This window comes from Gracilinanus agilis, chromosome 1 (assembly GCF_016433145.1).
Source record: "Gracilinanus agilis isolate LMUSP501 chromosome 1, AgileGrace, whole genome shotgun sequence".
NCBI lineage: Eukaryota > Metazoa > Chordata > Mammalia > Didelphimorphia > Didelphidae > Gracilinanus > Gracilinanus agilis.
In genome coordinates this window covers 797,948,579-797,963,084 of record NC_058130.1, presented here as the reverse complement: position 1 = coordinate 797,963,084, position 14,506 = coordinate 797,948,579, and the positions used below count along the sequence as shown (strand labels likewise).

The 14,506-nt window shown below is 36.3% G+C and overlaps 1 protein-coding gene across 1 annotated transcript in view; it reads left to right on the top strand.

Moving 5' to 3' along the window:
- LOC123230572 (vomeronasal type-2 receptor 26-like) overlaps positions 1-14,506 on the top strand; it is a 39,708-nt gene that overhangs the window by 11,122 nt on the left and 14,080 nt on the right. Inside the window, exon 3 of the mRNA XM_044656706.1 lies at positions 3,527-3,754. Coding sequence (XP_044512641.1) covers positions 3,527-3,754 — 228 coding nt within the window. The remainder of the gene's footprint in view (positions 1-3,526; positions 3,755-14,506) is intronic.

The following is a 14,506-nucleotide window of genomic DNA, read 5'->3' as shown; positions in this document are numbered from 1 at the left end:
AAACTCTTTCTCCAGCCTTGGTAGTTCCAACCAACTCCTCTTCAAAAACCCTGCTGTTGCATTCTCCTGGGAATGTCTATGTCAGCCAGCCAGCTCTCTGTCTTCTGCTGTCTTTATATTTATATATCTACCTTATCTGCTTGCCCTACCTTATATTTGCCTACAACATACCTTAGAGTTATTTTAATTTTCATTTCTCTAAATAATAGTGATTTAGAGTATTTTTTCCACATGACTATAGAGAGCTTTAATTACTTTCTCTGAGAACTGCCTCTTCATATCCTTTGACCCATTATAAATTGGGGAATGACTTGTATTCTTTTCTATATTATTTTTCTATGTATCTGAGAGATGAGGCTTTTTATTAGAGACTTTTTGCACCATTACATTTACTGGGTGTAACTTTCCATACCATTTACCCCCGTTTTGTTTCTGACCTCCCCTCCCCCAATTTGCCCTCTTTTCTATCAGCCTCATCCCCTTTTCTTATCACATTTCCCTCATACTTTTCTGTAGGGTAAAAAAGTTTTCTAAACCCAATTGATTATATATGTTCTTCCCTCATTGAGCCAATTCTGATGAGAATAAGGTTCATGTGCTCCCCTCCCCACTTTCTACATCTTCCCCTCCACTGTGAACATACCTTCATTTCTTTTTTTATGTGCAATAATTTACCTCATTCAATTTCCCCTTCCTCCTCCCAATGCATTCCTCTTTCTGATGTTCTAATTTAATTATTAAATATTATCCCATCATATTCAACTCACAATCTCACCCTCTGTCTATTGTGAAAGGGAATCCTTTGTTATCTTTTCTGAGTTTACACTTGTAAAAGGTAATTCTTTATTCCCTTTGTCTATTTTGAGTTAACACTTGGTTAAGCAATAATTTAAGTACCCTTACTTAGTACCTTGTGGGGCTTCAAACCTTTCCTGAATGACAAAATCACAGGGGGGATCCTGGAACTTCACAGCAGATTCCAGGGAGGATGGAAACCCTTCATTCAGATACCTCTGTTTGACTCTTCTCTTACTAACAGTCCTTATTTGTTACGGACCAACAAATAACCTAAGAGAAACGAGGCAGGACACTATGGCTGCAGAAAAATAGTGTCGTTTAATGAGAGGATAATAAGTCCTTATATAGGGCAAAACCACAAAGAAAAACATGTTTTTACAATTTGATTCCCAGGAATAGAGGAGGGAGTTTTTAGCTGACACAAGCATTCTTGCGTTACCCAGTACTCCTTACTCCGTCCAGTCCTGCAAGATATCACACAAGACAGTTTGTCCTTTGGATGACCTTCAGAACTTTGTTTTCTGCCTAGATACAGGGGAAGAGGAGATTCCTCTCACTACACTTATTATTGAAATTATTGTGATCAATATCCCTATTCAGTCATAGGGAAATACAGAAGAATAGTAAAAGCTGTTACTAGAGCTTTTACAGACCCCCTACAGACTCCTAGGAAATCCCTACCTTTACATGTATTAATACAGAAATTCCCCTAAAAGTCACTTCATAACAAACCAGAAATTAGTGAGTTAATCCCCAACAAAACTGTACCTGGACTTTCCATTCCCATACACAGAAGTTTATGTAATAAGAAACCATAAACAATAAACCTTCCACCTCAGATCCCTGATTCGGTATGTTACAATGGATGATAAATGGAGAAGTAGCCTTCGGTGCAAAGACCAGTACATCTCTGAACTGTTTTCCGCACCCGATAGCCAAGGAGACAAGCCAAACATACCCTTGAAAATATTGAAAGTTACTGGAGAGTAAAGAGTTGTTAATAACAAAGTTAATGTATGATTTAATCCATTACCTACAAGAAAAGATGTATGTTGAAAATGAATTTCCATGCCAACTTTATGTGTGATCTCGAAGTGTATAAAAATAAACCTTACTGGAGGCAGACCAGAGTAGTCTCCATGAAGCCTGCCTGGCTGAAGTTCAGATTGGCCTCATTCATCTTAACACACCACCACTGTCCCACCACCAAGATTACCTGGACCTATGGGAGTTCTACTCCCACAGTACCTCACTAGATTGGGAAGACAGAATTAACTCTCTTTTTTGATTGAACCAATGTTAACCTCTTGACCGTTGGTTTGCTAGGAGCTTAAAGCCTTTCATTAAGGCCACAATACTTTTCAACAAGAAAGGGTGTGGATCACAAAAGGGGTAAAAAGAGGAATCTCAGATTTGTATCCATTTGAGGTTGTTTCTCTTACTGGCCTCAGAACACACAAATATGGAGACTTACGTCTCCTGTCTCTAAGCACAGGGGATCACCTTGACTGGATGGGAGTCTACTGCAACAAGGATTGTCTTTTCCTATTTGGAAGGATGTCAATGTGACCACAAAGCTGAGTGATAGAAAAAGTTCCCTCTTCAGTTTTTGTACCCTTTAAGTGAAGCTCTGTTCTGTGTAATATGTAATCATTCTGTCAATAAGTACTTATTAAGTGCCTATAATTTTCTAGATACTGTACTAGGTACTGAGGATACAGAGAGTCCTTGCTCTTGAGGAACCAACAACTTAACAGGGAAGCCAACAAGAAAACAAATTTGTATAAATAAGCCGTATACTGGATGAATAGGAAATTACTAACAGAAGAAAGACATTAGAATTAAGATTAATTGGGAAAGACATCCCTCAGCAGATGGCTTTAGTAGGGATTTGAAGGTAGTCAGGGAAGCTGGGAAGTGGAGATGAGAGAGGGCAAATTCAAAAATGGAAGCCAACCAAAGAGAAGGAATGCTGGAGGTAAGAGATGGAGTGTCTTATTCATGGAAGAGCCAGGAGGCCAGTGTCATTGGATTAAAGAGTAAGTGAGGAAGGGTGGTATAAAGAATATGGGAAAGGGGAGGAGGGCTGAGAACATGAAATACTTTGAACATCACACAGAAGATCTTATGTTTTGTCCTGGAGGTGATAGTATGAGAATGACATGGTCAGATCTGTACTTTAGAAAAATTACATTGGTGGCTGAATGAAAGATGAACTGGAATGAGGAGAGATTTGTGGCAGATAGACCCACTAATAGTCAATGTTAGTACAACCAATATGATAGTCAATTATTAATCCACCAATAATAGACTCACCACAAGGCTTCAAAAGGAAATATGAATATAATCAACATAATAGTAGACTTGCAGTAGCCCAACTGTTAGGTAATGAGGTTGTGGAAGTATCAGAGGAGAGGATGGGATAGTATCTGAGAGGTATTGAAAAGGTGAAATCAACAGATCCTGGCAAAAGATTTGAATAAGGGGATGAGAGAAAGCAAAGTCGAGGCTACGGACCTGGGGGATGTAAGCAATGCTGTGAGTTCCAGAGGTTCATTTCTATGTGTCCTGTAGAAAGCCAGATTTAATCACAACCTCTAAATAAGTCTATGAAATGCAACAAGGCTACAAAGCAGGTCTAATGTCTCTCCTATAACTCAGGTTGTATTTCCAGGGGAGCCCTTCCCTCAGGCATCACTCAGTAATGAGGATTTCTCTTCTCTTTCAGCTGCATTCCTTCCTGAAGAACACTCAATTTATCAACAGTGCTGGAGACCAGGTGTTTGTGGATGAGAAAAGAAACTCAGAGGCTCAGTATACCATTATGAACTATTTATTTTTTTCTAATGAGACTGACGGTTTGGTGAAAGTTGGCCAGTTTGTCCCCAAGACTTCACTCAGTGAGGATTTCACAATTTGTGAGGATGCCATAGTGTGGGGCTGGTGGGGTTCAAAGGTCAGAGACATTTTAAATATTAATTTTACACTTCTAATAACAGGGACATTCTTTTGGTTTACTGTACAGTGCTTATTTTTATGAATAAAAGATGTTTAGTGATTGTTTTAAAAATAAGATATAGATCTCAATAATTAAGAGAACTTGCAGGTCATCTAGTCCATTGCCCTCCATTTTACATAGGAGGAAGCTGATGCTCAGGTTGACTGATTTATTCAAAGTCACACAAGCCATGAACATCCTAGGTGATTGCTGTTGTTGTTGCTATTTAGTCTTTCAGTGATGTCCAACTCTATTTGACCCCATGGACTTAGTCCATGGAGTTTTCTTAGAGAAGATACTGGAATAGTTTTCCATTTCCTCCTTCGGGGTGTCTGCTTTAGATAAGGAATTGGGGCAAATAGGGATTAAGTTACACAACTAGTAAATGTCTGAGGTCAAATTTGAATTCAGATCTTCCTGACTCCAGGTCCAGTGCCACCATGCCATCTAGCTACCCCTAAGATATATGCACAATTAAAAAAACTCATTAAAACTAATCTTTTCATCCCATTCCAATTATTTTCTTTTTCCAATTGAGAATGAAAGAATCAAATCCCATGTATAGTGAAGTAAACACTGAACAGTATTCCTAATTCTTTTAAAGTTGTTTCTTTTCACGAAGAACTAAAGTTGTGCAAAAGTATATCTCTTTTTGAAATGGAAAAGAATGGAAATCTGGGATGGTGTCCATAAATTGAAGAATGGCTAAAGACACATGCACACATATCATAACCATTAGTTGTAGTTTATTTAGCTTAGGCCATATCCCTCCTATAATCCATTTTCTCTCCAATTCCTCATGCTTCCTCTTGTGATAGATATTCTTCCCTTTTCTGAGAAGGTCATATAAGAATGAAGTGGAAGTGCCATTCTCCCTCACCCTTATTCCTTGTTTGTACAGAAATACTCCTGTGCACCTGATTATGTCAGATAATATCCCCAACCTTCCTTTCCTTTCTCCACCCAGTATATTCCTCTTTCCATCTTTCCATTCTCCTCTTAAGATCATTGAGAAACAATAGACCCATTTCCAGGTATTGTCTAATTAGTCTTCTTCTCTGCCCCCTAGTGATAAGATTCAGAGGTGATGTGAATAATCTTCCCATTTTAGAATGTAAAAAGCTTATGTGTCATTAGTCTTTTTTCTTTGTTCGGTTGTTTACATTTTTATAATTCTCTTGACTCATGTTTGAATGTCAGAGTTTCTATATAGCTCAATATTTTCATGAATAATACTTTGTAGACCTCTAATTAAAGATCTGTCTTCCCCCACCCCCATCCCTTTGTGTTTATATTTAGTTCTGCTAGATAAGTTAGTTGTTCTGGGATATTAACTTAAATCCTTTCTTTTGGAATATGGTATTCAAAACTCCCTGATCCATTTGAGTGGTGGCTGCTAAATTGTGTAATCTTGCTGTGATTATTCAGGATTTGAATCCTTTTGTCTGGTTGCTAATAGTATTTTTGTTTGGCTTGGAAGCTCTGGATTTTGGCAAGAATTTTCTGAAGAGTTTTCATTTTGGAATTCATTTCAGGAGGTAACCAATGGATCCTTTCTATTTCCCCATTGTCTTCTGGTTCTCAAAGAAGTAAGCAGGTTTCTTTTTAAGATTTCTTGACATTTTGTGTTTAAGCTCTCTTTTTGGTCACAGTATTTAGATAGTCGAATGTTTCTTATATTTCTCCTCAATATGTTTTCCAGTTAACTTATTCTTATTTGAGATACCATAGTTTTTCTTTCATTTTTCAATCTTTTGTCTTTAATATTCTTTGTTGTCTTATCTCTTCCAGGAAGTCTGGTTGAGCTTTGCCCAACTTGTATTTATCTTCAAAGCTTATTGTGTAGGTATTTTGTAGTTTTCTTTTTCTGGGCTTGTCTTCAATATCCCCATTATCCAAACGACTTTTTATTCTGGTATTCTTTTATTTCTTTGCTCATTCTTCCAGTCTTCTTCCTTATTTTAGATTTTCCTGATGTTTGGACGGAAGGTATAGAATGATCCTCTTGCTTATTCCTTGGGAATATTGATTTTGTATTATTCCAGGATGTCAGGGATAGTTCAAAGTGGTTGTGTAAAGACTTAAAGGTTTTGAGAATTATCTTTTTCTAGGTTTAGCTGATTGATCTCCCTTTCCCCTCCCTGTTACTATGTTCTGTATTCTCCAAATTTTTGACCTGGGTGTGGTTTTGAAGAACTTAGAACGTCTCAATCACTGTCAACCAGTTGGAAAGCTCTGCTTGTTCAGAATGACAGAACTGCAAGCTTCTTTTGTGCATGAGATCCTTGCCCTTTGTAGATAGAAATTGGAACTGAGACTCTGTCCTGCACTCAGGATCTGAGTCACAATGTTGCTGTTTGTTACTAAGTCCATTCTTTTCTTATATATAGCCTGAGACCAAACCTTATCCTAGAAGGTCATCTGTGGGCACAAATCCCTTTCTCAGTCCACCCTGATCTATGACCCCAAACTGGATAGTGAGAGACAATACCACTAGAGGGCACCTGTTCCCATCAAGATGTCTTGCCATGAGCCAAGGATCTCCTCTTTTCCTGGTGCATAGCATCATATGCCTGTATCCTTTTCCCAGATCTTGAGTCAGAAATTTATTTATAAATATTTGCAAATAGAGAGGAAACAATAAAGTAGAGAAATGTGAGGGGGATAGAGAAATTATCTGTCCCATGAACCTAAATGTTTTGCTTTGGGTATGCTTAATCCAGGCAGAGATTAATTAGCTCTCAACTAGGAAGGCTGGTAGTAAATGACCATTGTAAGCATTTTCTGAAGGTGACCATTTTCTGCAAGGAGCATCAACATAGGGTTCATAGTTTGGAACCCCAAAGAAACCAGGAGGCAGTTGAGAGACAGTTAGAACAGCACTATAAAAGGTGAACCCTAGGCAACTGAACTCTGAGTTTGGGTGAAGGGAGGAAGGCAGGTTCTGGGTAGGACTCTGTTGAGTTAACCCTAACCCTAGTTATCCTCACCAGGATTGTCATAGCCTGATCTACTGTGCTGATTCAAGCTTTTTTTTTTTTTGCCAATTTCTGCTATTGCCTGCACTCTGCAGCAGATATATATTTCATCAATTTATATGAAGAATAACAACATCAAACCATCCCTGAAGATCTACATCTTATACCGGATATCATTCAGCCTAGCTAGCTCTTCAATCCATTTAGCTAGATACTAGAAGCTGAAGTCAGATATAGGGTGGTATGCTGACAAAGACCATACCCTGAAGAGGGATGGTCTACTTTCTAATCCATCTAGATAAAGTGTTAGATTTCCATTATTCCTCTCTCCTTTCCCATCATACATAAATTCCCAATACCCTCCAGTTTATACCTTATCTTGATAAATTAAAGAAGTTACCTTGTTACTAAGAAGCCTTTGGTCATCCTGCTGATTGGATTCAACATCTATCAGAAGAATCCCTCCATATTGCCTGAACTTGGCAATTGGTGGGGACTCCTTTCAGAAGGGAGGCTCTTACTGATTTCCACAAAAAGTCTTGTCCATGAATTACTCCCAGATAATTAGAGATATCTACTCAGTTGGCAGACCACCATCTTTAGCCACATTTATCAATTAGAAAGATATTTAGTTGTTTCTCATTGGAGAGCCATAGGGCTTAGGCCCTCTCAGTCAGGATCTTCTTGGACCTGCCTTCTGGGGAACAGACAATCACTGAACTGAAGTTAGACCAACCCCCACAGGTGGTTCTATGTGGCTGCTTGTCATCTGCAGCCAAGAGAATAATCCCAACACCACTTGGCCTCTTCCAAGATGGAAGGTAGTCTCTCCAGAAGGTAGGAAATGGTCAGCTTTTTACTCACCCAACGAAATAATCCAAGAGTCACAGTCCAAGTAGAAGTAAAGCTCCAAGCCCACAATCCAAGCCTTTGTCTCCAACAAAGGTCCCTCGAAGATCATCTAAGACTATCTCCAGAAGACAATCTCTTCAGACTATCTTCTCCAAGACCATCTCCTCCAAAGGAGTTTGGGGCTTGCTTTTATGGTGACTTCTTGTCCCTTCCCCTCTTCACAGGGGCCAATCACAGTTTCCAAATTGTCTAGCACTGCCCAGGGGGCAATGTTTGTAGGATTGACTTCTCACCTTCTGAAGGTTAAGTTCTCATCAAAAAAATTCATAGATTCTGGCTGATTGAATTTCTAAGGGAGTGAATTCTCTAAGTATTGCTAGCTTCTCATCTTGTACTAAGTAGGGTGTTTAATCTTTTGTTGATTTAATTCAAAAGTAGAAAAAAGAGAGTTAATGCTGTCTTCACCATCTAGTGAAGTACTAAGTAGGGGTACTTAAGTTATTGCTAACTCAGGATAGACAATAGAGTAAAGAATTCTCTTTCAGAACTGTATTGCCAATAATAGCTAAGTCTATCATATGTGATCATTACACAATATTACTGTTACTTTGGACAATGTCTTCTTGGTTCTACTTATTTTACTCTGCATCAGTTCATGTAGGTCTCTCCAGGTCTTTCTGAAATTATTTTGTTCATCATTCCTTATTGTACAATAGTATTCTATCACCATCATATACCTCAATTTGTTCAGTTATGCCCCAATTGGAGGACATTCCTTTAGTTTACAATTCTTTGCCACCACAAAAAGAACAGGTATAAATATTTTTGTACAAGCATGTTCTTTCCCATTTTTTAAATCTGTCTGGGATACAGACCTAGTAGTAGTATTACTGGATCAAAGGGTATACATACTTTTATAGCCCTTTGGGCATAATTCCAAATTGCCGTCCAGAATGGATGAATCAGTTCACAACTCTACCAGCAATGCATTAGTGTCCCAATTTTGCCACATCCCCTCAAACATTTATCATTTTTCTTTACTGTTATATTGGCCACTCTGCTAGGTATGAGGTGATACCTCAGAGTTGTTTTAATTTCCATTTCTTGAATCAAGAGGGATTTAGAACATTTTTTCACATGATTATTGATAGCTTTGATTTTAACTGAAAACTGCCTGTTCATATCGTTTGATCATTTGTCCATTGGGGAATGACTTGTATTCTTGTAAATTTGACTTAGTTCTTCATATATTTGAGAAATGAGACCTTTTTCAGAGAAATTTGTTATAAAATTCCCCTCCCCCACCCAGTTTGTTGCTTCCCTTCTAATCTTGGTTGCATTGGTTTTATTTGTACAAAACCTTTTTAATTTGCTACAATCAGAATGATTCATTTTACATCTTGTAATGTTCTCTATTTCTTGTTTGGTCATAAAGTCTTCCCTTCTCCACAGATCTGACAGGTAAACTATTCTATGTTCCCCCAATTTACTTATTATAATACTCTCATGTTTAAATAACATATCCATTTTGACCTTATCTTGGTATAGGGAGTGAGATATTGATCTAAATCTAATTTTTCCCATACTATTTTCCAATTTTTCCCAGCAGTTTTTGTCAAATAGTGAGTTCTTCTCCAAAAAGGTGGAATCTTCGGGTTCATCAAATACTACATTACTCCTAATCTATTCCATTGACTCAGTCTTCTATTTCTTAGACAGTACCAGATTATTTTGATGATTACTGCCTTATAGTACAATTTAAGATCTATTGCTAGACCACCATCCTTCACATGTTTTCATTACTTCCTTTGATATTCTTGATCTTTTTTTCTTTCAGATGAATTTTATTGCCTTTTCTAGTTCTATAAAATAGTTTTTTGGTAGTTTTATTAATATGGCACTGAATATGTAAAATAATTTAGGTAAGACTGTCATTTTTATTATATTAACTCAGCCAACCCATGAGCAATTAATGTTTATCCAATTGTTTAGATCTAACTCATTTTTTTGTATAAAAAGTGTTTTATAATTGTGTTTATATAATTCCTGCATTTGTTTTGGCAAATAGACTCAAAAATATTTTATATTGTCCAGAGTGGTTTTAAATGGAATTTCTCTTCCAAAATCTTGCTGCTGGGCTTTGTTGGAAATATATAGAAAGGTTGATGCTTTCTGTGGTTTTATTTTGTATCCTGCAACTTTACTAAAGTTATTCATTATTTCAACTAGTTTTTTAGTTTATTCTCTAGGATTCTCTTAAGTATATTTTCATATCATTCACAAAAAAATTATAGTTTAGTTTCCTCATTGCCTACTTTAATCCCTTCAATTTCTTTTTCTTCTCTGATTGCTAAAGCTACCATTGCCAGTAAAATATTAAACAATAGTGTTGATAATGGGCATTCTTGCTCCACTCCTGATCTTTTTGGGAAAGCTTCTAATTTATCCCCATTGCAAAAGACACTTGCTGATGGTTTTAAATAAATACTACTGATTATTTTAAGGAAAGGCCCTTTTATTCCTATGCATTCTAGTGTTTTTATTAGGAATGAGTGTTATATTTTGTTGCTTTTTCTGTAGCTACTGAGGGAAACATGAATTCTGTTAGTTTGGTTATTGATATGATAAATTAAGCTGATAGTTTTCCTAATATTAAACCAGCCTTGCCTGGTATAAATCCCACCTGGTCATAGTGAGTTATCCTTGTGATATATTGCTATACTCTCTTCGCTAGTAAGATTTAAGATTTTTACATCAATGTTCATTAAGGAAATTGTAATTTTCTTTCTCTGTTTTTGGTCTTCTTGGCTTAGGTATCAGTACCATATTTGTGTCATAAAAAGAAGTGGATAGGACTACTTCTTTTCTTATTTTGCCAAATTGTTTATATAGTATTGGGATTAATTATTCTTTAAATGTTTGATAGAATTAATTTATGAATTCATCTGGCCTTTGGGATTTTTTTCTTAGGGAGTTCATTTATGGCTTATTCAATTTCTTTTTCTGAGATGAGATTATTCACATATTCAATTTCCTCTTTTGTTAATATAGGCAATTCATATTTTTGTAAATATTTATCCATTTCACTTAGGTTATCAGATTTTTTTGTCATATAATTGGGCAATATGGCTCCTAATGATTATTTTAATTTCATCTTCAGTGAAGGTGAAATCGTCCTTTTTTTAAAAATTGATACTGGTAATTTGATTTTCTTTTTTCCTTTTTTAAAACCATATTAAGTAATGCTCTATTTTATTTGTTTTTTTCTTTGTAGGACCAACTCATATTCTTATTTATTAAATAGTTCTTTTACTTTCAATTTTATTAATTTCTCCTTGGATTTTTAGGATTTACAATTTAGTCTTTAATTGGTAATTTTAAATTTGTTCTTTTTCTAGATTTTTAATTGACCCAATTAATTGATCTGATTTTTCTCTATTTTATTGCTATAAGCATTCAGGGATATAAATTTTCCTCTGAGTACTGCTTTCACTGTATCCCATAAATTTTGATATTTTGTCTCTTTGTTGTCATTCTCTTAAATGAAATCAGTGACTGTTTCTATAATTGTTCTTTAACTCACCCATTTTGAAGAATTAAATTAGTTTCCAATTAATTTTTAATTTGACTTTTCATGAACCCTTATTGATTATAATTTTTATTGCATTATGATCTGAAAAAGTTGCATTATTATTTCTGCTTTTGAAGTTGGTTGTGAAATTTATATGCCCCAGTACATGGTCAAATGTTTGGTAATATACAATGTATATTAGAAGAAGGTATATTTCTTTTAATCCCTATTCAATTTTCTCCAGATATGTATTCTATAATTTCATTCACTTCCTTTACTTCTTATTTATTTTTTGTTTAGATTTATCTAATTCTGATAGGGGAAGATTGAGGCCTCCCACTAGTATAGTTTTAATGTCTATTTCTTTCTTAAGCTCCTTTAGTTTCTCCTTTAAAAATCTGGTTACTATACCATTTGGTGCATATATTTTAAGTACTGATATTACTTCGTTGCCTATCTTACCTTTTATCAAGATGTAATTCCCTTCTTTATTTCTTTTAATCAGATGCATTTTTGCTTTATCTTTGAGATCATGATTGCTCCTCCTATCTTCTTTGTCTCAGTAAATTCTGCTCTGGCCTCCTGCCTTTACTCTGTGTGTGTCTACCTGCCTCAAATGTGTTTCTTGTAAACAACATATCTTGGGATTCTGGTTTTTCATCCACTAAGCTATCTGCTTCTGTTTTATGGGTGAGTTCATCCAATTTACTTTGAAGTTATGATTATCATCTGTGTATTTCCTTCCATCTTGTTTTCCTCTTTTAATCCTTCCCTTTCTTCTTTCACTTTGTCCCTCCACACCACTGCTTTTCTTTTAATAACTCCTCCCATCCCACTCCCTTATATTACTCCTCTTCCCACCACCACTATTGCCCTTCTACTTCTTTATGGGATCTTTTAGTCACCCCTCTAATTTCTCCCTCTCTTATTACTCCCTTCCCTACCACTCCCTTTATTATTCCTCTTCTACTTCTCTAGAGGGTGAGATAAGATTCCATACTGCAAGAAATCTGGCTGTTATTCCCTCTAAACCAATTCCAATGAGAGTAAGGTGTCATCACCCTTATCCTCCCCTCCATTGTAATAGTTTCCCCCACCACACCTCTTTATGTGGTATAATTTACCCATTTTACTTCTCTCTTCTCATTTCTCTTGGTGCAATCTTCCTTTTCACTCCTTGGTTTTCTTTGTATATCATCCTAAACAGATTACTACCACACCCTCTGTCTCTGAATACTTCTTCTAACTACTATGAAAATGATAACAATTTTTAAGAGTTAAATATATAATCTTTCCATATAGGAACATACACAATTCAACCTTATTGAGTCCCTTAAATTTTTTCTCTTTTTTATTTACCTTTTTATGCTTCTCTTGACCTTTTTATTTGGACATCAAATTTTTGTTTATGTCTTGTCTTTTATTCAGGAATGCTTGGAAATCTTCCATTTTATTAACCAACCATATTTTTCTCTGAAAGAATATAGTCAGTTTTGATGGATAGGTAATTCTTGGTTGTAAACCCAGTTCCCTTTCCTTCCAGAAAATCATATTGCAAGTCTTCCAATTCTTCAATGTAGAAGCTGACAATCCTGTTTAATCCTGACTGCGGCTCCATGATATTTGGAGTGTTTATTTTTGGCTGTTTTTAGTACTTCCTCCTTGGCCTGAGATCTCTTGAACTTGGCTATAACATTCCTGGGGGTTATCTTTTAAGGATTTAATGTAGGAGGTGATCAATGGATTTTTTAAGTGTCTATTTTACCCTCTTGTTCAAGAATATCATGGCAGTTTTCTTTAATAATTTCTTAAAATATGATATCTAGGCTTTTTATTGTGACTTTCAGGTAGTCCAATAATTATTAAATTGTTTTTTCCTGGATCTATTTTCCAGGTCAGTTTTTTAATGAGGTATTTCATATTTTCTTCTATTTTTTCATTTTTTTGTTTTAAAATTTTTCTTGATGTCTTCTATGTGCCAAGTACTAATTTTTAAAGAATGATTTTTTTCTCTGATCTTTTGATCCTCCTTTTCCATTTGGTCTATTTCACTTTTTCATAGAACTCTTTTCTTCATTGGATTTTTTTTACCTTTTCCCAGTAGGCCAATTCTTTTTTTAAAAGAACTCTTCTTCATTGGATTTTTGTACCTCTTTTTTTCAGTTGGCCAATTTTACTTTTTAAGCTGTTATTTTCTTTCTGCATTACTTTAATTTCTTTCCCCCATTTTCTTCTACCTCTCTTATTGGATTTTTGAATTTCTTTTTGAGTTCTTCTAGTGTCTGAGACTAACCCCCATTTTTCTTTGTAGTTTTGCATATGGTTGCTTGGATCTCATGTTCTTCTAATGAATCAGTGCCTTGCTCTTTGTCTCCACAGAAATTTTCTATGGTTAGATGTTTCTTTTGCTGTTTGCTCGTTTTCTCAGCTTTTTTTGCCTGCATGCTTGGAATTCTGAAAACTTCTGATTCTGTCTCCTCTGCTCATAGCTTGTAGGACTCAGCAAGGTGAACTACTTTTCCCTGGGGTTAGGAGCTTCAAACAGTAAAGGCTTGAAAGAGCCAAGAACTACTAACTCTGGGGACTCACTTTGGGCTGGTGCCAGGAGTTGGCACTTTAAGGGGTAGGTGTGTGGTGCTCTGCTGTTGGCATAGACAGGGCCCTGGGATCCCAAAGTTGACCTATTCCCAGGCTCATAACCTGGCATAGTAGGGGGGGATTGTTCAGCCCATACTCCTCTGTGCAGTTCTACTTCTGATTCCCCCTTATCCCATGAAAATTGACTCTCTCTGCCTACCTTTTAATTTTTTCCCAAAGGAGGTGTTAAAAGGCACTATGAGGGCCACTAGCTTAATGAATTGGGCCTGACTAAGTGGCCCTAGATCCTTAGTAGCAGGAGAATTAAAGGCTGAGTGCTGGATAGGGTTGCCTGTATGATCACCAAGATGTGCTGGTAACCATCAGGGCTTATGGGTGTTCAATTTAGCCAAGCCCTCGCCTCTTAACAGTGCCCAAGCCAAGTATCCAGTGAGGGGGCTGTAAGTATGTTCAGCAGCTCCTCCAGCTCTTCTTTTGATATTGAGATATGGATGCTGGATTAGCAGGTCTAAGGCCTACCCGCCCTTTTGCCACCCACTCCCAAGGTCCCCTTCCTCAAAACGGAGGTCCTGGGTGGCTCAGTCCATGGGTTTTTTTTTTGTTTTGTTTTGTTTTGTTTGTTTTGTTTTGTTTTTTTTTTTACATTTATTAATATTCATTTTTAACATGGTTACATGATTCATGCTCCTCCTTTCTCCTTCAACCCCCCCC